This window comes from Balaenoptera physalus (genome assembly GCF_965194825.1).
Source record: "Balaenoptera physalus genome assembly, chromosome: 14".
NCBI classification, from domain to species: domain Eukaryota; kingdom Metazoa; phylum Chordata; class Mammalia; order Artiodactyla; family Balaenopteridae; genus Balaenoptera; species Balaenoptera physalus.
Window position 1 is genome coordinate 28,699,611 of NC_138893.1, and position 21,871 is coordinate 28,721,481.

A 21,871-nucleotide genomic window follows, 5' to 3' on the forward strand; every position below is an offset into this window, starting at 1 on the left:
GGTGAGATGCCTTTATGGGTTCCATGGGAGCTAGCCTGGTGCTTTGCACGTAGCAGGGGATGATGAATATTTGTTTTGATTATACATGAGTAGTTCACATGGAAATTACTTATTGAAAATAAGCCTGATGGTGCTACTGTGTTCACTAATACTGCTGCCATCACTGTGTATCAAACACAGATGAGGTGGGATACCGCTTTTACCCACGAGCTCCTCCCAAAAAGGACTGAAATTAAATTTCATGCCAACTGCATTTCTAACATGATTGGCAGCACAGTATTGAGCCGCAAAGTCTATTTCCAAGAAAATTCAGTTAGCAATTGAACACAGAATTAACAAGGTTAATTCCCATTTTTGAATCATCATCTGATTACAGGTCGTCAAAATCCATGTGCCACTACCCTGCTTGCCAGGGAGTAGAAAGAAAAATCATATGAAGAACAACGCCATTCAGCTGTGCTATTTCCTGACTCACCATTGCTTTGGAGATTAAAAACTGAATTTCGAGAAAGACAGAAACTTATCTTGAGGAAGTGTAGGTTCCCTGAGTTATCACTTTGAAAGCTAACAAAATAGTAAATCCATTTAATATTTAAGCTGTTAAAATTGTAATAGATTCCTCTTTGTTTCCATTGAAGGAAAAACAATAGGGTTTTGAAATTTAAAGTAAGCCTGCCTGTTTTCAAAGCAGCAAATCCATTTCTTCGGCCCCTTCCCTTTTGACTTCTGCCTCTGTCACAGTCATCCCTATTTTGGGCCCCACAACCCTCTCAAGCAACTTAAGTGTCCATCATCGGATGAATGGATAAAGAAGATGTGGCACATATATACAATGGAATATTACTCAGCCATAAAAAGAAACGAAATGGAGGTATTTGTAGTGAGGTGGATGGACCTAGAGTCTGTCATACAGAGTGAAGTAAGTCAGAAAGAGAAAAACAAATACAGTATGCTAACACATATATATGGAATCTAAGGGGGGAAAAAAGGTCATGAAGAACGTAGTGGTAAGATGGGAATAAAGACACAGACCTACTAGAGAATGGACTTGAGGATATGGGGAGGGGGAAGGGTAAGCTGTGACAAAGTGAGAGAGTGGCATGGACATATATACACTACCAAACGTAAAGTAGATAGCTAGTGGGAAACAGCCGCATAGCACAGGGAGATCAGCTCGGTGCTTTGTGATCAGCTAGAGGGCTGGGATAGGGAGGGTGGGAGGGAGGGAGATGCAAGAGGGAAGAGATATGGGAACATAAGTATATGTATAACTGATTCACTTTGTTATAAAGCAGAAACTAACACACCATTGTAAAGCAATTATACTCCAATAAAGATGTTAAAAAAAAAAAAAAAAGACAGCACGGGAGGGAGGCAGGCAGGAGAGCGCAGGGGCTGAACATCTCAAGCTTCAGATACCTGGGTGGAGACTGGGTCCCCCCTGTACCTCCAGCTACCTGTGTGCCCTCGGCGACAGGGAAAATGACCTGAGCGGCGCTATATGAGGATCCACTGAGCCTGGATCCCAGGCAGAGTGCCATGACGGGTGGCCCTCATCATCTCAACCACCCCTCTCTTCTGCTTCTCCCATTCACCAGCACTCACTGCCCCGGAAGTTTGTCTCACCCTTCCCTCGTAAGGGCCAGTCCGGTGTTCTCCTGATCCTCTTAATCTCCCCATAGAGAAGATACCCACAGTCTTCATCTTCCCCAAACATTGGCAACTGTCTTCTAACCTCTCTCCCCCTGCTCTACCAGTGGGAAGAGAACCCCACTTTCAAAGTCTGCTGGATTTAAATTCCACACTCTGAGATACTTCCAACTCCAAGTTGACAGCTAAATACCTATGACATTCAACTTAAATTACATTCGCTTATCTAGTTTGGGGCCAGAAAGGGCTGTGAGAACATCAAATTTTCACATCTCAGAAACCCGGAATCCTTGAATTTTGTGTCCACTGTGGTTTCCAGCAATCTCAAGAGCTAAATGATTAATTATACACAAGACAGTCCAAAGCAATTATTTAATTAAGATGTATTATAGGCTGCCAATTGTTTGGAGTAAAGGGAAAGGCTTCACCCCAGTTTCTCAACATCTGGCCTTTGGATGACTTAAAAGATAAAAGGAGATACCAGAACATTTTTATGACTGAGTAACAATTTCTAGAAATTTTCCATTAAGTAGAAAATCTTTTTCAGTCATGTGCTTCTCATGATTAGAACTTGGTGACAGATTTTACTGTAAGTGTTCAGCTTATTGAAATCCAACGCAAAATAGAAAATGTTGCAATGCAAAATGAAATGTCGTATCATTTTCTTTTTAGGGCAGGAAAGTCAGCTTTCTAGCCAATCTCTCTTTTCCCCTCAAGTGTATTCATTTTCCACTTTACCCTGGCCTTTTTTTTTTAGTTCATAAAGAACTTTGCAAAGAAAAAAATACAAGCCACCCCAGAGCTGATGACCAAAGTCCTGTCTATATGAATAGATCTACTTGGAGATACATGAAGACTCTAGTTTGGGGGGTTGGGAGTAGGGGGCCAGGGTGTATAAGAGAACAGCTGTATGTAATGACTTTTAATCAATCTGTGGGATTTGAAAATAGCCAAAACTTCTCAGTTACGCCAAACCACATTGGCTCCCCCATCTCTGAACAGTTAAGTGTCGTGATTATTGGTAACACCCAGCCTAACTCTCCAGTGTTTTCCAGCTGACCCGTGTGTCTCGGTGCGATCTTCTCAATTAGGCTGCGGTCGTCCTGGACATGATCTTGCTGTTTCTTTCACTGCCTGTAACACTTCACAAAACAGGGCTAGTGGAGTAAACCAGCTGAATAATAATGAACTGATTAGCTTGTATGGGTTCACCGGTTGCGTTCAAAATAAATATTTGCCAAATCAAACCTTTTCCTTCCATACTGTTTGAGTATTGAAATACTGTTGTTCCATTAAAATTTAAGAATGATTAAATAGTCACCTATAAATGGGCCATCAATAAGCATTGGATGAGTGAATGGCTGAACAAATGAGCAATAGTGGATGTTACAGGAACACCTTTCAAGCTCCATCCTTTGGAAACAAGCTCAGATTGTCTGAAAGAAAGTGGTGGAGCACCCGACTTTTTCAGCTGTTTCTTAAGGACTAAGCTATTTCTTAAATCCTTGGAACTGATGCCCTAAAACCTGGAGCCCATGGACCTCATCCATAGTCCTGAATCTCCTGAAATTTTCTGCAAAATACTGTGGATCTATGTAGATGTGAATTCTTCTGGGGAGAGTATAAGGAGGTTCATGTCTCAAAAAAGGTTGAGTCACTGTGTTAGAAGCGTCTATTTACAATCAGATGAATTTTGCATGAAAATTGTATGCATTTATGATTGCGGTCAACTTGATCAATAACAGAAGTTGCTAGATGTGTGGGAACTCTCAGAGCTGCTAGTTTACCGTTACCCAAGTTCTCATTTCTCTAAAGAAAACACTGATTTCAACATCAGGAAGAGCCTTTTTAAGTTAAAGTACTTCTTATTCCACATTGGGAAAGAGAAAGGAAAACCAGTGTATAGGCCGATGTTCCCCCATCACTTAAAGAAACTGACATGGTTCATTTCCAAGAAGTAGGACACAGCCTACTGGAGCTCTGTCCTGCTCCAGAAGGTCAGACATGCCTTGGGATCCATGGCATAAGGCCACCTCTGTCTCTGCAAGTTAAAATATTTAGCAAATGTGTCCTTTTTTTTTTTCTTACATCTTTATTGGAATATAATTGCTTTGCATTGTTGTGTTAGTTGCTGCTGTATAACAAAGTGAATCAGCTATACATATACATATATCCCCATATCCCCTCCCTCTTGCATCTCCCTCCCAACCTCCCTATCCCACCCCTCTAGGTGGTCACAAAGCACCCAGCTGATCTCCCTGTGCTATGTGGCTGCTTCCCACTAGCTATCTATTTTACATTTGGTAGTGTATATATGTCCATGCCACTCTCTCACTTCGTCCCAGCTTACCCTTCCCCCTCCCCGTGTCCTCAAGTCCATTCTCTACATCTGCATCTTTATTCCTGTCCTGCCCCTAGGTTCTTCAGAACCATTTTGTTTTTAGATTCCATATATATGTGTTAGCATACAGTATTTGTTTTTCTCTTTCTGACTTACTTCACTCTGTATGACAGACTCTAGGTCCATCCACCTCACTACAAATAACTCAATCTCGTTTCTTTTTATGGCTGAGTAATATTCCATTGTATATATGTGCCACATCTTCTTTATCCATTCATCTGTCGATGGACACTTAGGTTGCTTCCATGTCCTGGCTATTTTTAGTAATGCTGCAATGAATATTGTGGTACATGACTCTTTTTGAATTATGGTTTTCTCAGGGTATATGCCCAGTACTCCCACAAATTAACTAAGTAAAATACCAAAAAAAGCATACTTTTTTTTAATTTTTTTTTTTTTTGGAAGTATAGTTGATTTACAATGTTGTGTTAGTTTCTGGTGTACAGCAAAGTGATTTGGTTTTACTTTTGTAATACTTGTATTTACTTGTATTTACAAGTAAATATTTGTATTTACTTTTGTAAATATGTATATAAATTATATATATTATATATATGTTATTTTTCAGATTCTTTTCCATTATAGGTTATTACAAGATAATGAATATAGTTCCCTGTTCTATACAGTAGGACCTTGTCATTTATCTGTACTGTATATAGTAGTGTGTATCTGCTAATCCCAAACTCCTAATTTATCCCTCCCACTCCCTTACCCTTTGATAACCATAAGTTCGAAAAAAGCATAGGTTTATACTTAACCTTATTTCAGAATCCTTTCAACTATTTAGGAAATTTAGTTGATCAGGATGAATAATTCAGGTATAGGAATTTTCCTTAAAAAAAAAAAAAAAGATTTCCCTTCTGAATCATGTCTGCTAATCCAGATCTAGTTATTTTCTAAGCGGATGAAACATCTTTTCTCTCAACTCTTCTTCCCAGCAATATATCCTTGAGAAGTAAAAAACAAACAAACGAAAAACGTAAAGACTAAACACAGTCGATTCTTTACCATCAAATATTTGAAACAAAAAACTTCGCAGACTTGGTTTTCAAAAGATTTGCAAAAATAAATCAATGCCAACATATGGCACAGGAATGTCTTTTCCAGTTCAGACCTGAGAATATAAATAAATTGGTATTTCTCCTTTTATTCTCTGAATAAGAACTGGGTTTTAGCCATGAACAAGAAACTGCCCTTAAAAGTTACATCATTTTTCTTCTTTCTTTTTCAACAGGGGACTTATTACATTTGAGAATAAAACCTATATTTTGGAGCCAATGAAGAATGAAACCAACAGATACAGACTCTTCCCGGTGGAGAACCTGCAGAGCACCTGGGGACCCTGTGGATCCAACACGACGGCCCTCGCCATGCATGACAGGCTCCTACCGCCCTCCCAGACCTGGGCAAGAAGGGTAGGAGGGCAACCCCACGTGGTGTCTCTGGGGAGCTGGGGGCTCCAGCTAGGGACACCCACTGCTAGGCCATCTGGAGAAATTTTGCCATTTGTGTGTGAGGGATGGAGTTATTACCCAGTTTATCCGGAGGTGGTTGCTATGATGTGGGCAGAACATAATCAGATACTGAAAGCTCCATCGCTGTAGTTAAACGTCAGCCTCAGACTCATTAACCTACGCTGGGTAGAGTTGAGCTCAGAGGATACAAAATCACGTCTCCGGTGAGAACCTTCTGGGCCTAGACCCAGGAGTCTGCCCCACCGTTGGGCCCCTCCGTGGTACACAGAACTGGACCGGAACCTCCACACCCTTGGGCAGCTCTCTCTTCTATGGGGAGAGACAGACAATATGGAGGTTTTGCCAACGCAAGTCTGCTTTATAATTAGGGTCTTCATTAGGATTTGCACAGCGTTCCCTGCCACTGCCCACTCGCCTGCCCTGGGTCTTGGTCCAGCAGTGCGGCTGGGGGGTGGTGTTTACCCCCAGTCCATACTAGGGGGCGCCTGTCCCACTTCCCTCGAGGGGTCTCTGCTTTCTGGCCACCTGCCCCTGGGTCTGCTCATCACAGGTCTTCCCTTCTGCTGCAGGACTGGAGAGAGTAGTTGCCCTAATGGAGTCTGGACCACAGATGTCCCTCCCGACTAAGAGGTCCCCCCCTAGTGCAGCACCAGGAAACCTGCACCCCGAATGGCTGCCTGACCCTTTTACATCAGTATCACGTGGGCTCCACAGACCGCAGCAGAACTTTTAAAAAGGAGTAAGGGTAGCCACATCTGGCTGGAGGCCCTGAACTCAAAGAACTACAACCCGATAGGAAGTTATCAACGACTTCCTGATTTTTCATCTCTCTTTCCTGTTCCTCTGTTGACAAGAAATGAAGAATTCCTAGATACGATGTCACTTAACGATGTGCTTACATTTGATGGTCTGGGGACATGTTTTCAAGGTTCCATTTAACACTCTTTGTCCTTCCTGACTTTAATTTGAGTGTTACACTGCTTACCACTCAACACTTCATAAATATTGTGCCTCTTTTTATTCCTAATCATTTTTCTCAATTCAGACAGTAAACGTTATCCTAAGCGATTTCTTCTCCTTCTTAAAATTTTCCTCCTACCTGTGGAGGGGTGTGTGTTCCCCTAAACTGCTTTTAACTGAACTGCTTTAGGACTTTTCATTTTAACTTTACATTCATTCTTTCCATCCTGCTTCCACCTATATGACCCTAACTTCCTCTGTTTGTTAACGTGCTCCCAAGGTTTTCTGCAGCAGGTGCTTGCAACCTCTTTTTTTCTTGTTTTTCCCCATCACACCCCGTCAGGCACTGTGGCTGACTTTGACGATGACACTCAGTAGTGGGGCTGAATCTCAATCCCCGGGAAAAGGACTTGAAAAGTGCCCCCACCTCCACCATCAGCAACAGCTTGACAGAATCTTCTTCCTGCTCTCCTCCCCTGAGCCATCTTAGAGTGACAGATTTAAGAGTTGGAATCCCAAAGACTGGCCTCTGTGGTCCCAGGGCATGTTTGTTTCACACTTACTCTTGTCTTTGATTCCAGACCTCAGATAAGATGTGATGAGGCCAGTCATAAACAAGTAGAACATTTGCATTTTGTTTTCCAGGCACCTTGATTTGAGTACCTTGTTGATCACACGTTATCCACCTTGTGAGATTTATAACTTGACAGTTTAAACAGCACTCAAATATGTTTGCCATTTCATTTAGAAGTCAGTCCTGACTTGGTCGGGCCTTGCCAGCCATATTTTAATTCTTTAACTAAGCTTACGGCTCCCTAGAACTAGGATTGGCACAGTAATTTCCAGTCATTTTGACGTGTAGAGAGATGGAGGAAACCTGAATAACAATGTTGTTTTGTTAATTATGCATATGCCAGTGTAAATGAACCTTTAAATTGTAAAGGGGAGGCATTGCATGCACTTCAACCCCGTTCTCAATATTCCTCTCTAGAAACAGTCGGGATTGTTTTTACGGAAGAGAAAATGTCTCTGACTTAAAAAGTACATCTATATTGTGAAAACAATACAAAAAACAATTTTCAAATAAGTGGAATATGTGAGAATTGAAATTATACACAAGACAGTTTGGGGCAGTACCTATGGGAAATATGAAAGGGAAATACTCATGTTCTATGCCCCTTACCTGCCAGACTTAACACTGCCTTTATTTATACTCAAAAATCAGTGTAACTGCATCTGACTCATCTAGTTTATGCACTGCAGCAACTGCATTTGCTTTTTCACAGCATTTTTCTGCCCCTACTAAATGTTAACTATTGCACAGGTTGGCTTGCAGAGTGAGATTTTTCTGCAGATGTGTGTGTTTTTCTTCAACGAGCAGCAGGGATAAATCTGCACTCGGGGTATGCACTGGCTATAATATAAGCTTGAGCTATTGTTTGTCATTTTTACAAGGCTTTACATTAGATTTTAGTGAGAACCCAAGTTGCTTCTGGAAGGGTGCCTGCAGTCAGAGGGCTTCCTCGCCGGTTCCCTCCTCTGCAGCTTTTTAAGTCCAGCCTGCAGAGCCCCTGCCACTCAGCCCTCCTGTGGCCGCTCCCTCCCTCTCCATCAGCTGTTCATTCAAAAATGCAAACGAATTTTAACACAAGCCTGAGCAGACTATAAGGAAGGTGAAGGCCATAAATCTGCTACTGGAGAAAATCACATAATACATCCCGAAGGCAAATGTAAATTATTTTTGAATTATCCTCTCCGGGGATTATCTGCGCTATTGTTCCCCTCCACTAGTATGGATAATTAGGAGTCAAATGTAAAAGTCAGTGCCTTCTCTAGAAAGCCATGTTTGCTTGGGCTACTGAGTTCACATAGGACATCTGGTCAGGGAGACCCTGTAGTTTCCTCAAAGGCAGCCACTCTGAAATGGACCAGTGCTGTTGCTTTTGGGTTTCTAGACAGGCTGCCATATTGGTTTAACAGAAGTCACAGTAGTGATGGTGGGAGTAGTATTAACAGTAATGTGTATTATCTGTAGAGTCTAGTAATAGTTGAATATCTGGAACTGGCCAGAACCATTGGAAAACTTGTTAATTAGAGCAGGCATGTTTAATTTTTCTCTAATATAACCACCCTCACCTCTGTACCTCCTCTAAGAGGCCATACATACCAAGCTCCTTTACTGCCTTGGTCGTTCTTAAATCTTGGAGGATAACAAGAGCCAGCACTGCTATTGCCTCCTTGACCCTGAGCTCTGAGCATCTCTCAGTGTGAACCAAGGTTCCAAAATATCCAGGTGTGGATTCCTATTGAGTCTTGAATCGATTGAAACTCTAGATGAGTAAATAACAGCTCTCACTTCTGCCACTGGCGTTTTAGACTCAATTTCAATACTTTGCATCTGTCCCCATTAACATTCAGTTCATCAGATTCAGCCCATTCTTCCAGCATTTGTCTCGTTTGCTTGCTGATTCTGTAGCCTGTGTTATTAGCCAGACCTCAGAGGCTGTACCCCACGCAGATATGATCTCTGTGCTTGGTCCCCATGCAAATCATTGGTGAGGATGGTAGAGATGAGCTTTCACAGCAGAAAACAGGACTCACTTCATAGATATTCATAAAGTGTCCTTAGAGTCAAGGCACGGAGCCTGGCTTGAGCCAACGATGCTCTTTCTTTACTCAGAGGAAGTTAAACCGAACTTCTGATTCATCAAATTTGCTGATCTTACCGTCTATGGAAATGGTCCTGGTTCCATTGTTATCGTTTTGTTGTTGTTGTTGTTTGGTTAAAACACCCAACTTGAATCTGTTTGCCTGTCTCCATCCTTACAGCCTCAAACTGTCACCAGCGCTCACCTGCGCCCTCCACTTCCCCTATGGTCCCCCAATAATCCATTCTCCTCCCAGCAGCCAGAGTGATGTGTAAAGAACCTCACATTCAAGGGTCCCCCACTGCTCTCCGATAATTAGATTACCGGCCAGCCTCCTCACCATGGCCCCTGTCCTCCGTCTCCATCTTCAGCCATATCTCATCCACACTTTTCCCTCACTCACCAGACGATTGCCATCCTGCCCGCTGCTACGACACTCCAAGCTCTCCCCAGCCTCAGGACTTGTGCTGTGTTATCCCGTCTCCCTGAAACACCGTTTCAGGGACCTGGCCCATAGGAAGAGGGAGTTGCAATGAGAATTTATTGTCACCCTCTTCTCAACTTGTTTTCTGACTCGGGTTGAGTTAAGTTCCCGATGCCATAGTTCTTGTTGTAACATGTGTAGGGGTCATTCTCCCCGAGAACTTGGCTGTGATGACTTTGAGAGGCCCAGGAACAGCTTCCCGCTTGAGCAAGGCTCAAAGAACCCCTCGGTCTGCACCTCGGAGCAGAGAATGGTTGGGCCATTCTCGGAGGCTTATATACTCTTATCTGTTTGGGGAAGGGCTTTTGTTTATCATCACCCCCCAAAATGAAAATTCAAGCAACCAGTTTCGAATGTTGCTCTGTATATCAAACATTTTAAATATGATTTTTTTAACCGGATAGCCCAGATAGGTGGAAATCATGTGGAGGTAATTTAAGCCTCTCTGTGTGTGCAGCTGAGGGAAGAAGGAACCTTTGCGGCCATGAGCCCGCCACTCCCCCATGGCTTTCTATTATTATGTGGTTAGGTTTCTCTCTGAGCTAGCAATTCTCTGCATTCATGAGAAAATTTGGACTTCTCTGAAAACTGCAGAGACAGGAAAATTGGGTTCATGTGTTTGTTTTCATTATCTGGAATTGTGTATTTTCTAAATGATGATCCAAGGCCATTTGGAAATATCCCCTGGTCGTTTATTTCACCCCTTTGCCGTCTGAAAGGTGTAAACATCTGAACAACCAGGGCTCTCCCTATGAGTTTTTCAATGGGAGGCTAGTTTATTTTTTCTTTAATAGAGCTGTATTTTCTTCTGTAAGATGAGCTGAATCTGTAATGGTAAATCAGGGAATTATGGGGGGAAAAGAGACTTCAGCTTTCCGCACCTGAATAAGGAGAAGGGGCAAGATCTTCACACTTCGAGAAGGTGTCTCATTTTGCATATACCAGTGGGTACTGCTGGGGCTAATCTTCTTTCCTTCGTGTGTACGTAGTTATTACCATAAAGCATGCCTCCAACGTATAGTTACAAAGCTTAACTTTTTTCCCTTGTAACGTTGTAAGAGTATGAGAAATTATACCTTTCATGGTGCTTTATTTTTCCTTCCTCCATAAGGTTTCCAGATTTCTTTAGGGATACCTAAATTCATGAATCAGCACAGCTGGGCCCCGAGGAGGAACACTGCTATGGTACAAACATTTTTCCTGTAAAAATCTGTTTGGAAGATCCCGGACTGATGGGGATTTGTTTTATAAAAGATGTTTCCCTCAGGATTATGTGACTGGAAAGCTGATTCAAAGCATGCCTTGGTCATTTTTGCTTTTGTCTGAAAGCGTGGTTATAACATGCAAGTTTTCAACATTAAGCAGTGTGTGTAGTTAATTCATACAGCAGCGATATCAGTTCTGAGGACCGAGACCAGTTCAACCCTCATTTCCTCCGACTGCATTTTATTGCAGAAACTGAAGGCTTTGTTTTTTGTTTTTAATGTTTGTTTCTTGAGACCACCCTCCATGAATTGCTCTTTTTTCTCCTAAAAGTGCCTTTGGGATTCTCCCAGTAATTCATGGAAGAGGACGAATGTTCTTTGAAGAAACATGATTAAAATGTCACCCACTTCAGAGGCTGCCTTGATTTGGGAGGGAGTTCATATTGGGCTCTCTGCATCATCTTTGGCCCCTACCCCTTCATACACAATTTCTGTCTTCTTCTCAACTATTGCACTCCTACCAATCCTTTTTCTCCAGTGGCATGTTTCAGTTTTGTTTTGTTTTGTTTTGTTTTCCTTGACATTGTTTCTTCCTATTCTGTTTCTCTTGTTCCTTTCTGGTTTTCCTCCTAGCACCTTCTCCTCACCTGGCTCTGTTCCCCGTTTATTCGCCTGGCTGTTCCCTATTCTTCCTTTGCTTCTAACCAGATTTTTAAATGATCAACTGCAAGAAATCAGCTCCCTGGAATGGACTACTCAGTGTTTCCCCAGAAGGGCTATGCAGTTCCTGCTCAAAATATATTCGCTTTATATATCGGCTTTTCCCACATCACAAAACTGGACCACAAAGGCAAAGGGAACACCCGTGAGACCCTAATTCCATCATCGTCTGTAGTGATCTTGAAATGTGCTACATCCAGCCCGAAATGAAGAGTTCATTGGCTCCTGTTCCAGAGAGAGCTTTGGTTTTGCTTGTTTGCATCTGTGTTTTGTTTAATAATGATCTCAACTTGTTCTGATCCTATAATCAGTGATTCAGCAGAAAGGTTAGATTCCTTTTTAAGGATTTCCCAGATGGAAATGGAAAGTGGCCGCTCATGTTGAGAAGGTTTTACAGAGTTTTTTGGGGTTGGAGGTGAACTTCTAGATGGAACAGGGGTGTGGGAGCCGGTGATCTCGGTAAGGGGGCGGGGGTGCCCTAGTTCAAGTGCTTGAGTCGAGAGACATTGACAGTGTTCGGGTAGCCCCAGAGAGGCAGTCAGGGAAATTAAACCCATGTTTACTTTTGGCAGCAAAAAAGAGAGACCCTCAAGACGACCAAGTATGTAGAGCTCGTTATTGTGGCAGACAACCGAGAGGTAAGAACTTTCTGAAATTTCTTGGTTGGTTTAAAAAAAAAAGGGAAAAGAAAATGTTTAGCAAGTTATTACTTGCTTTATTTAACCTCATTATCCAGGAGGCCTTAAAAGCATTGTAAACAACCCACTGAAAAAAGTGGTTTCCTGATATTATAAAGTATAAAATATTAAAAATGTATCTGGTATTACAAAATATTAGCAAGGACTGCAGAGTTGCCATGTAGCTAAGCTCTCCAAACAGGGAGAATTATTTGTGGGAAATGGCAGATGGTTTTAGAATGTATTCTAAAACACTTTTGGGAAAAGTTTAGTTTAAAAATGTCTGATATGTCCTAAACCAAAATGAATGAATGAATGAAGGCTGTAGACACAGCAGAAAAACCCTACCTTCCAAAGTAGGGCTTGATGCTGTATTAGTTTTTTTTTTCTTTTAATTAATTTTTAATTAGTTTTTTTTTTTTAGATTATCTTCTCTGTGTTCTTTTCTTGCCTCTACTACCTATTATGAATTAGGTGACATTTTCTCCCAGACTGGCTCAACGCATATGAATGAAACAGATTTGACAATTTCACAGGCAACTGTTCCCACTCTGGAAGTTCAGATTAGCCGGGAGAAGTGGGAATTTATTAACTTTTTATCCATTCTCTGTATTGTTTGACTTGTTGCCATGCGCTTCTATTACTTTCACTCTTTAATTTTTAAAAACAAATATAAAGGAGATTTCAGAGGAAGTTAAAATCAAGTTGATGATATGAAGAATGGCTTTGGACTGCCTTCTGGTTGTCTGTTTTCTCTATGCCAAAACATGTCACTGCCTCCATCATTTATGAGGCTGGAAAATTCACAAAAGTTACTATCTTCTGAGCACTTGGCTTGAGTGAATTTCGGGGAGTTTCAGAAAGTCCCTGGATGGGGAAATTACTCGGCAGGATGGGAGCTTACTTCACCATAAACCAGGGAGGGCCCTGGGGGATTTGCAGAGCCTGAGACTTCACATTTCCAGGAGCTAGGAAGATGAGATTTGATTGATAGTCTTGCCATTGTTAATGCTGACATTTAAAATTATTAAGTTTCAGAGGCAAGGAAAAGACCTGGAAAAAGTCAAACAACGATTAATAGAGATCGCTAATCACGTTGACAAGGTAAGTTCCTTGGGGGTAATTAGATCACTCACAGCATGTAAATGTTTGGGAATGAGGTGGAGGGAATGAAACACATCCCATCTGACTTAGGGAGGTCGGGTTCTGCCTCCGGTCCTGGGCTGGTACCCAACTTCCCCTTCTTCTGAGAATTCTTGGGGCCTGGAGCAGCTGCAGGAGATGCCACCCCACGCTGTCTGGACCTCGGTGGCCTTGGCCTCCGTCTCCCGCCAGGCTCTCTTCTGGCCAGGAAGGCGTTTTGACCTCCCCAGTTAGATCCAGAACCCCAATAGGGTGCATCTGGCCCTCTTGAGAGCTCCAAGCAGGCCTCTTCCCAGGTCTCCCTGGGCAGGTCCCACAGGACCCCTGAGGGTGAGATCTCATTGATAAGGGACCCACGGGCTCCACAGTCCCAGGACACAGAAATCGGCTTTCGGCTCAATCGGCCGTCAGAAAATTCCTCGCCGATAACTCGGGAGGGAGCTCACCTTTGCAAAGGTGATTTCAGAGCTGGAAGAGATCCTGAAAGTCGGCTCTGACCCAGGTGTATTTGCTCGCCAACGCTCCTTACGCGACCTGTTCTCAAGGAGATGGTACCATCTACGCCACCTGCCTTCAGCGACAGACCCTGCAGGGAGAGCGTCGGGCTGTTTGGTGCTGAGGGCTCTCAGCCCAGAGCATGTTGGCGTTGCCTGGAAGCTTTCAAAGGCCTTGCTGCTCGGGTGTCTGGGTGGGGCCTGGACATCAGGCTTTGTAGGCGCTCCCAGGTGGTTCTCACGTGCTTTGTGGCTGGCAGCCCCTGTCTGAACGTAACCATAATTCTTAGCAATAGCCTGTCTCCTGCCTGTAAGGACAGTGGGAGAGGAAAGGGGCCCCGGCTCATTGCTGAATCTCTCATGGCCGGGATTCTCTGAAATACTCACATTTTACACATAGCAGTTTGTGGATGCTTCACGATAGCTATGTTTCCAAACAGTCCTATTGTATAGTATTTAAAGTGAGTTTTCAAAGTTTTTGGGAAAATGAAAACAAAAGCCTTCCAGAGATTCAACTCCATTCTACAAGGACTTATGGGCGGTACCGAGGAGTGTGCATCAAGAATTCGGATTGTATCAGATGTGGTGCATCTGTTCAGGGAGGTCACAGCTTTGTTGGGAAGCAGACCCATAAGCCACTTAGCATGGACCAGCGTGATGGGAACCAGGTCGATGCTGTCAATCAGGTGCTATGGGGGTGCAGAAGAGAATCGCCTAATTCTTCCTGGGGGTCGGGGAGGCTTTGCAGTGAGGCGATTTTGCAAGGTGAGTAAAGTTTCACCAGGAGCACAGACGGGGAGGGCCTGGCTTGCTCCGCACGAGTCTGGACATGGCGAGTAACTCCGTCTAACTAAGCGGTGTGTGTGTGTGTATGTGTGCACAGCTAGGGCAGGAGCAGATGAAGCTGCAGGGATTCAGTGGCAGGGCCCTGAATGCCCTGCGGAGCCATCTAGACCCCATCGGGATTTTATTCTGCCGTCGGTGGAGAGCAAGGTGAATGTTTTTAAGCAGGGGAGACACACAGGATCACACACAGCTGTGCCTGCAGTTAGTGTGGAGGATGGAGTTACCAAAGACAAATACAGCTGGCAGGCGTCTATTGTACAGAAATTATGAAGATCTGACCTGGGGCTGGGGAAGTGGGGATGTGAGAAAGACGAGGATTTAGAGACATTTGAAGGGATGGTTCCTAATAAATGTATTGAGCAGTTGCTATGTGCCAGGCTCTAAGTGCTTTGCAGACACTCCCGGGTGGATACCAGTATTCCCATTTTTATAGTGGAGGTTTGCAGAGGCTAGTTAAGTAATCAGCACATGTTCCAGCAGCATTGAAAGGCAGCACCAGGAATAAGGCCTGGTCTCCTCTGCAGGAGTTTTTGACCTTGACTCTACCCGCTTACTGTGGATCCCAGCCCTCCTTGACCGAGCCAAAGCAGAGGCTGAGATGAGCAGGGGGTCCCAATGAGCCCAAGTTTGGGATGACAGGTGAACGAGGCTTCGTACCCAAAGAAGCGAGAGCGGGAGTCTCCTGGGGCACCCTGAGCAGTCAGGGATCAGGGCCTGGTGCTCAGAGAGAGGCTATGGCTGGATGGAACTTTCTGGAAGCGGGAAAAAAGCACAGATGGCTGATGGCACCCTGAGATGATACCGTCCTCATCCACCAGAACTTTTAGGCAGGTCAGACTCCCAGGCAGCCCACGCTTGCTGATATATTTTGAATAGCTACTTTTTGAAAATTAAACTTTATGCTAAAGTCAAGTGGATGCAGGAGAATTTTTGTAAATGGCAAGTCCTTCTGGCAGGGAGGGTGAGGGATGGATCCCAGAGGTTATGCCAGAGACCGTAGGAGTCAGACATGGTTCTCAGTCTGGGCTGGGCATTAGAATGCCCTGGGCAAGGTTTGTTTGTTTGATGGTGTGTGTGTTTGTCTATATGTTTGTTTTCAAAATGCTGATTCCAAGTCTCAATCCAGGGACTCTGGTTTGATTGGCCTGGGTGGGGCCTTGGGCGAGTACATTCCAGACGCCTCCAGTGAGATGGGACAACATCCAGATGAAAACAAAGAATTCAAGTACTTCTTAGGCCTTGGAAGTAAACAGAAACCATGAACAATATTAAACTCGGGCTGGTAACTGCTGAAATCCTATTTTAAGGTGATGTGCTTGGTCTTCCATGTTTGTGTTTCTTTACATATTATTCTGTATTATATCTTGCTTCAGTTTGCAAAACCAGAAATGAGCAACTGGGGGTTTGGTAATAATCTGCCCTGGTAATTAAAGAGCAATATATCTGAGAAAAGTCCTGACAGACTCGGTGGAGTTCACCAGCCTGCCTGTTCTTGTGTTTCTGGCAAGGAGAAAGTTGAATTGCTGAGCGCACACATGTGTCTGTCCCCAGCAGACCCTGAAGGCCCACTGGGGGTACCCAGGCTCCTTGGGATGTTCTATTCACCCAAGTCTACTAACTGATGGGCCCTGGGCTCTAGCAAGTATGCCAAAGTTTAGTTTTGCAACTGCAAGTGGGAGCATCTTGGCTTAGAAAACAATGACTGTTCCAGTGGCAACTTCCTCATTTGCGGAAATCTTGGCTCTTCTTAGCTATTCTTAACTAATAACTGCTTGGCCGGCTGCACTGGCTTGAAGGGAAGAGGGAGAAGCACATCCCGGACTGAGAGTCCGAGAAGTGATTTAGGGACAGAGGTGACATTCAGAAACGTTCAGGCAATTCCCCTGCGTGTGAAACACGGGGAGTGTGTCCGACACTGTGCTGGCAGACAAACCCTTTACGTGGGAAGTAAGACATTCCCCCAGGCCCCAGGTACACTGCAGGGCGGGAGCGGCGGGGTGTGTGGCTGCCCGGTTAAGTGATAGCCTCTCTGGCTTCTCCCCTCCAATCTGTCCTGCTTCTTACTCATGACGAAGTTAGCAACAGCTGCACATCCGTTCAGGCTGCACCTCTGTGACCTGCTCCTGAAGGACTCATCTTCCGTGCATTTAATTTCAGGTATTTTCCCTCTTGTGTGAGGCTTCGCCCCGCCCCCTTCTCAAACCAGTTGCCTGAGGGGTGCACATTCCCGTGTTGGACCCCAGCAGACCGCCCTGTAATCCTACCCATGTTTTCTCAGATCCGCTTCTTCTAGAAAGCCTTCTTTGAGCCCTCAAGCCCAGCATTCCCTGAATTTCCTGTTTGCATCCTTCTTGGCAGTTCACTCGATTGGCATTTACTGGAATAATGGCTAAGTATCCCCTGCCTTGAGCCTCTTGCTGACCTCTGAGCATTTGGGAGCCAAGGGCAAGGGTAACCTAACCCTTGCTCTTTGTGCCAGTGCCAAGCCTAGCATACAGCCAGATACTTGCCGCGGCTATGTTAATGGGTGAATCAATTCAGCTGGTCTTGGACGGTGTCCACATGCATCCTGGGATTCTTGGGCCAGGCGGGCAGCTGCCAAGCTCCAGTTGTACTTCTCTCTGGGCCTGGGGTCACAATAGATCATCTTGGAAGGGAATCTCAGTACTCGCCCTTACCTGGCTGGGTTACTTAGTGCTTTAGAACCTGGGCACCAGCCTGCCTATGCTTAAACCCAGCTATGCCAGTCATGTCTCGAGTGGTCTACCTGGTCCCTCCTTGTCTCAACGTCCTTGACCGTAACACGGAAATAATAATAGTTCTTAAGTCGCAGAGTGTCGTGAGGACTGAGAGAGCTATGGCCTGGAAAGCACGTGGCACTGTGCCTAGGACGTTGGAAATGCTCATTAGGTGTTAGCTGTGGTCATTGTTATTAGGAAGAACCAAAAGGAAGCCATCGGCAGAGCCCTGGGAAGAACATCCCAACAGGCAGCAATGGGATACTGTGATGACATGATGTGAGTTTAGCATATGCGACAGTTAACCAATAGCACCAGTTTCGAGAGGAGGGACTGTACTTTATGCTTCTAGGTATGAAATCTGTTCTGTGATTTGAGAGGGCTAATAAACGGAAACTACAACCCATTATTATTATGAAAAGACCCTTGATTAGTAAGCCCCCAAGCCAGCTCTGAGAAATGATGACAGTTAGACCTTGACACACCTTAGTGACCACTTCCATATGACACTCTCCAGAGGCAAACATAGTGTCCCCAGCACAGATGACGACCCTGCAGCCCACACGGGGCATCTGACCCTGAGGATGTCACTTGGCAGGCTGGTGTGGACGTCGGCACTGGATCGCCTGCGTTTCTGCCTCTGATCACTGTTGTCTGTGACACGGCCGAAAGTGTAAGCTCTCCAGTGTGGCACAGCAGCCAGACGTGTGCGTTCAGAGTCCAGATGGGGCCAGGACTTTGATTTTGCCTGGAAAGCCTGGGCTGGGAGCTCGCAAGTGGATACCACAGGCCAAGCAATTCTTGATTAAAAACGAGCTGTCAGGCAGCATTTAGGTCGTATAATTGTCTCATTAACTTATTCATGTAATGCCCGTAATTGTTATCTGCTTGAAACCAACTTGGACCGCTGTGATCAGTTTAGACTCTGTGATGTAGTCTGTGCTTCAGTCACATTCTTCTGCTAACCTAATGCTCACCAGATGACTAGGGAGAGATCAGCAAGGGAAAAGATGAACCTGCCTTTTGTGGGTCAGAACCCGGGGTCAGTGCTGAGCCTCATGGAGTTTATTGCCCTTGAGCTCAGCACGTTGGAATGGGGCTTAACTATCAGATGCGGAGCTTCTGTGATTTTTGTTATTTGTTGGCTCCGAGGCTTCTAGCAACTAAGAATAGGACCTGCTCCCATCTGGAGCTTGACTGTAGCTGCCACATCTTCCTCCTTGGCTGCCTGGAGTATCAGAAGATGAAGATGTTTGCGCCCTGCCTTACACACTGCAGGCTCTGAAAGAGTGTACAGCCAGCCAGATGAGTCCCACCTCCTTACCCCCGGACCCTGAGCAAAGAGCCGTCTCCGTGTCTGTGTGATCCCATGGGGGTAGCAAGGCAGTCGGGGGCAATGGGGAGTTCTTACCTCTACCCTGACCCCTCATCCTGCCCTAGTAAGCTCGTCTGGGACAAAACTATCCCATAGACATCGGAAGAGTTGCTCTACCTGCTTCCAACCCAAGACGATCTGTTTGTGGAGAAAGGGCTGTAGGTTGAAGTCAGGCACAGAAAGATGGGGGGGGCGGGCAGAAAAGCAAGAAGACTTGAAGTGAGTGGTATGCCTGAGAAAAGAGGAATTTCCTTCACCAGATCTTTCCCATGACGCTGTTGGTGAGCTGGCTGTGGGAAGAATGGTCCTCAAAGTTCCTGAAGAAAGGTTCTGTGTATGCCTTTATCATCCTGCAAGATATTTATCTGTTCATTCAATGAAAACCTTCTGGGTCAATTATAGGTGACAGAATATGATAGGGTCAGCAAAATCTGAGTCTTTGCTGAAAAAATTAATAGAGATTCATTTTCAGTAACTCATAGGTAGAACATTTCTCTTAAAATGAACAAATTACTGCGCTTGGCAGAGTGTCTGAAAGATCCTAATTCACTTACTGTTTTTCTTGCAGTAGATACGAACTGGCAGTCTTTAGCTGTAATGTGACGACTTTAGCAATAATAACACATCTATACGCCCATTTCAAATCACCAGTGAATCGGTTGAAATGCGTGCTTCCCTACAAATAAGGGCAGACATCAAAAAGGCTGGTAACTCTAGCATCTAACTGGTCACCCACATTTGAGCACCCACTTAGCACATCACTTTGCATCAGACACTGAAAATATTCCTTCAATTCTAATGCCACGGGAACAAGGGAGCACAGAGAGATTTTTCATGTCACGGCGATGAAGTTCAGAACTTGCCAATCTGTTCTACTCAGCATGGTAAGTTCTCATTCACGTGATCCCCCAGGGATGCCCGTCTTCTGTCTCCCTCAGTTTTACAGACCGCTGAACATTCGAATCGTGTTGGTGGGCGTAGAGGTGTGGAATGACATCGACAAATGCTCCATAAGTCAGGACCCATTCACGAGCCTCCACGAGTTTCTTGACTGGAGAAAGATGAAGCTTCTACCTCGCAAATCCCATGACAACGCACAGCTTATCAGGTAAGGCATCTGTTGCCTCTCCTTTGCTGAAAATAAAAGAGTGATCTCAGCACACCTGCGCTCCCTCCTAGCCTCACCTGCAGTCCATGAAGCTGCACATCGTTCAGCAGAACACACTGACTGGACCAGGGGCAAAGGGGGCTTCTCAGCCTACACTGCGGGGGCGGTGTGGGGGGAGGGGGAGGCCATCTCGATTGAAATTGGGGGCTGTTGGAAAAGTCTTTCTTTGCATACCCTGGGAAAACTATCCCTCTGTCTGATGTCTTATTTCCTTCGTCGAACACCTGGACGTTTCCTCTATGCAACTGTTTCTAGGCTTAGTCTTTTTTCTTTCTCTTTTTTGGCGGCACTGCGCAGCATGCGGGATCTTAGTTCAATCCCCGACCAGGCATTGAACCCGCACCCCCTGCAGTGGAAGCGTGGAGTCTTAACCACTGGACCGCCAGGGAAGTCCCAAGTCTTTTTTTTTTTTAATACTATTAATCCATGAAGGTTTTTATTATGACTTCTCAAATTTAATTTACAGATTATATGTGTCATAAAGACAATCGAAATAACATTTTGATATTCACAAATACTTTTCTTTTTTTCATGTTTTTCTCTCATGTTTTTATTTATTTGTTTATTGACCTTTTCATTTCTTTTTTTTTCAATTTTTATTTTATATTGGAGTGTAGTTGGTTAACAATGTTGTGTTAGTGTCAGGTGTACAGCAAAGCGATGCAGTTATACATATACGTATATTCTTTTTTGAATTCTTTTCCCATTTAAGTTATTACAGAATATTGAGCAGAGTTCCCTGTGCTATACAGTAGGTCCTTATTGGTTATCTATTTTAAATATAGTGGCATGTATATGTCAATCCCTAACTCCCAATTTATCCCTCCCTCTAGGCTTAGTCTTGATATAAAGTTGTCCTGAGTAGTATATTTTTTAAAAGCTCATTTTCTGTCATTATTAGTGAAAAATATTTATGCAAGATCTGAAGGCAGTACATTAGTGTGATCATTGTCAGCTGCCCGGAGAAAGAAAATCTTTATTCCTCCTGTTTTGCCGTTACTCTTGGTTTTCTAGATCAGAGAATACCAGCAGTATCGCAGATTGACCTTGTGTTCTGTTGTTCAATCAATGTGTATTGAGCACGAACGAGGAACAAAACATGTTTTAGGGGCTTTGAACATAATGGTGACCAACATTGTAAACCTCCCCACTTTTGGTAGTCTCCAGTTTACTGGGAGAAGACAATAATAAACAAAGACATTTCAGAGCGTGATAAGGGTCGTGAAGATAATAAAATGAGGGAAAGCATGCCTATAATATAATATAATACATTGGTAACATGTTACAGACACCTTTATATTTAAACAAAAAATATCATAATCTAAGTTGGTATGGAGTAGGTTTTTCCTAAACTGAACAGCTTTTTATTAAAATTCTTAAACAGTTTATGCCATTGTTATGTTCTCATGTAGCTCGTATCACTGAGTTGAAAGCTTTAGGGTCAGAGACACTTTTCTTTGACAACTTGGATCTAGTTTACTGAACATTTATGGGAAGCTGAAAAGCAGTCCTACCCTAACCTCACTTTCGAAAAGGCCTACATCTGAACTGAGGCTGTTGGCATTCCCTGATAATTTACTTTGGCCATTTCATAGGGTTGGTTTTTTTTCCCACCCTGGATATTTGTGGTTGCCTCATATTTTATGCATTGATTAATCCTGAGCTACTAAAAATAGAGTCAGAGTGTTTTGTTTTGATATTTTTCCCCCAAATGGAGTCTGTCCAACTTGAACATCTGGAAGTAAATTGGCCTCTTATATAACCTTATTTTTATATATATAGGTATAATTGTATCTGTTAAAACGGTCTATATAGATGTAAATATAAAAGCTGCAATCACTAGTACTGTACATATGCGTGTAATAGGATGGCTGGTTGGCTGGATGG

At 44.0% G+C, this 21,871-nt stretch overlaps 1 protein-coding gene across 1 annotated transcript in view; it reads left to right on the forward strand.

The window, feature by feature from the left end:
- Positions 1 to 21,871, forward strand: part of ADAM12 (ADAM metallopeptidase domain 12) — a 383,219-nt gene that overhangs the window by 275,428 nt on the left and 85,920 nt on the right. Inside the window, exons 6-9 of the mRNA XM_082423180.1 lie at positions 5,286 to 5,466; positions 12,116 to 12,181; positions 13,253 to 13,324; positions 19,755 to 19,924. Coding sequence (XP_082279306.1) covers positions 5,286 to 5,466; positions 12,116 to 12,181; positions 13,253 to 13,324; positions 19,755 to 19,924 — 489 coding nt within the window. The remainder of the gene's footprint in view (positions 1 to 5,285; positions 5,467 to 12,115; positions 12,182 to 13,252; positions 13,325 to 19,754; positions 19,925 to 21,871) is intronic.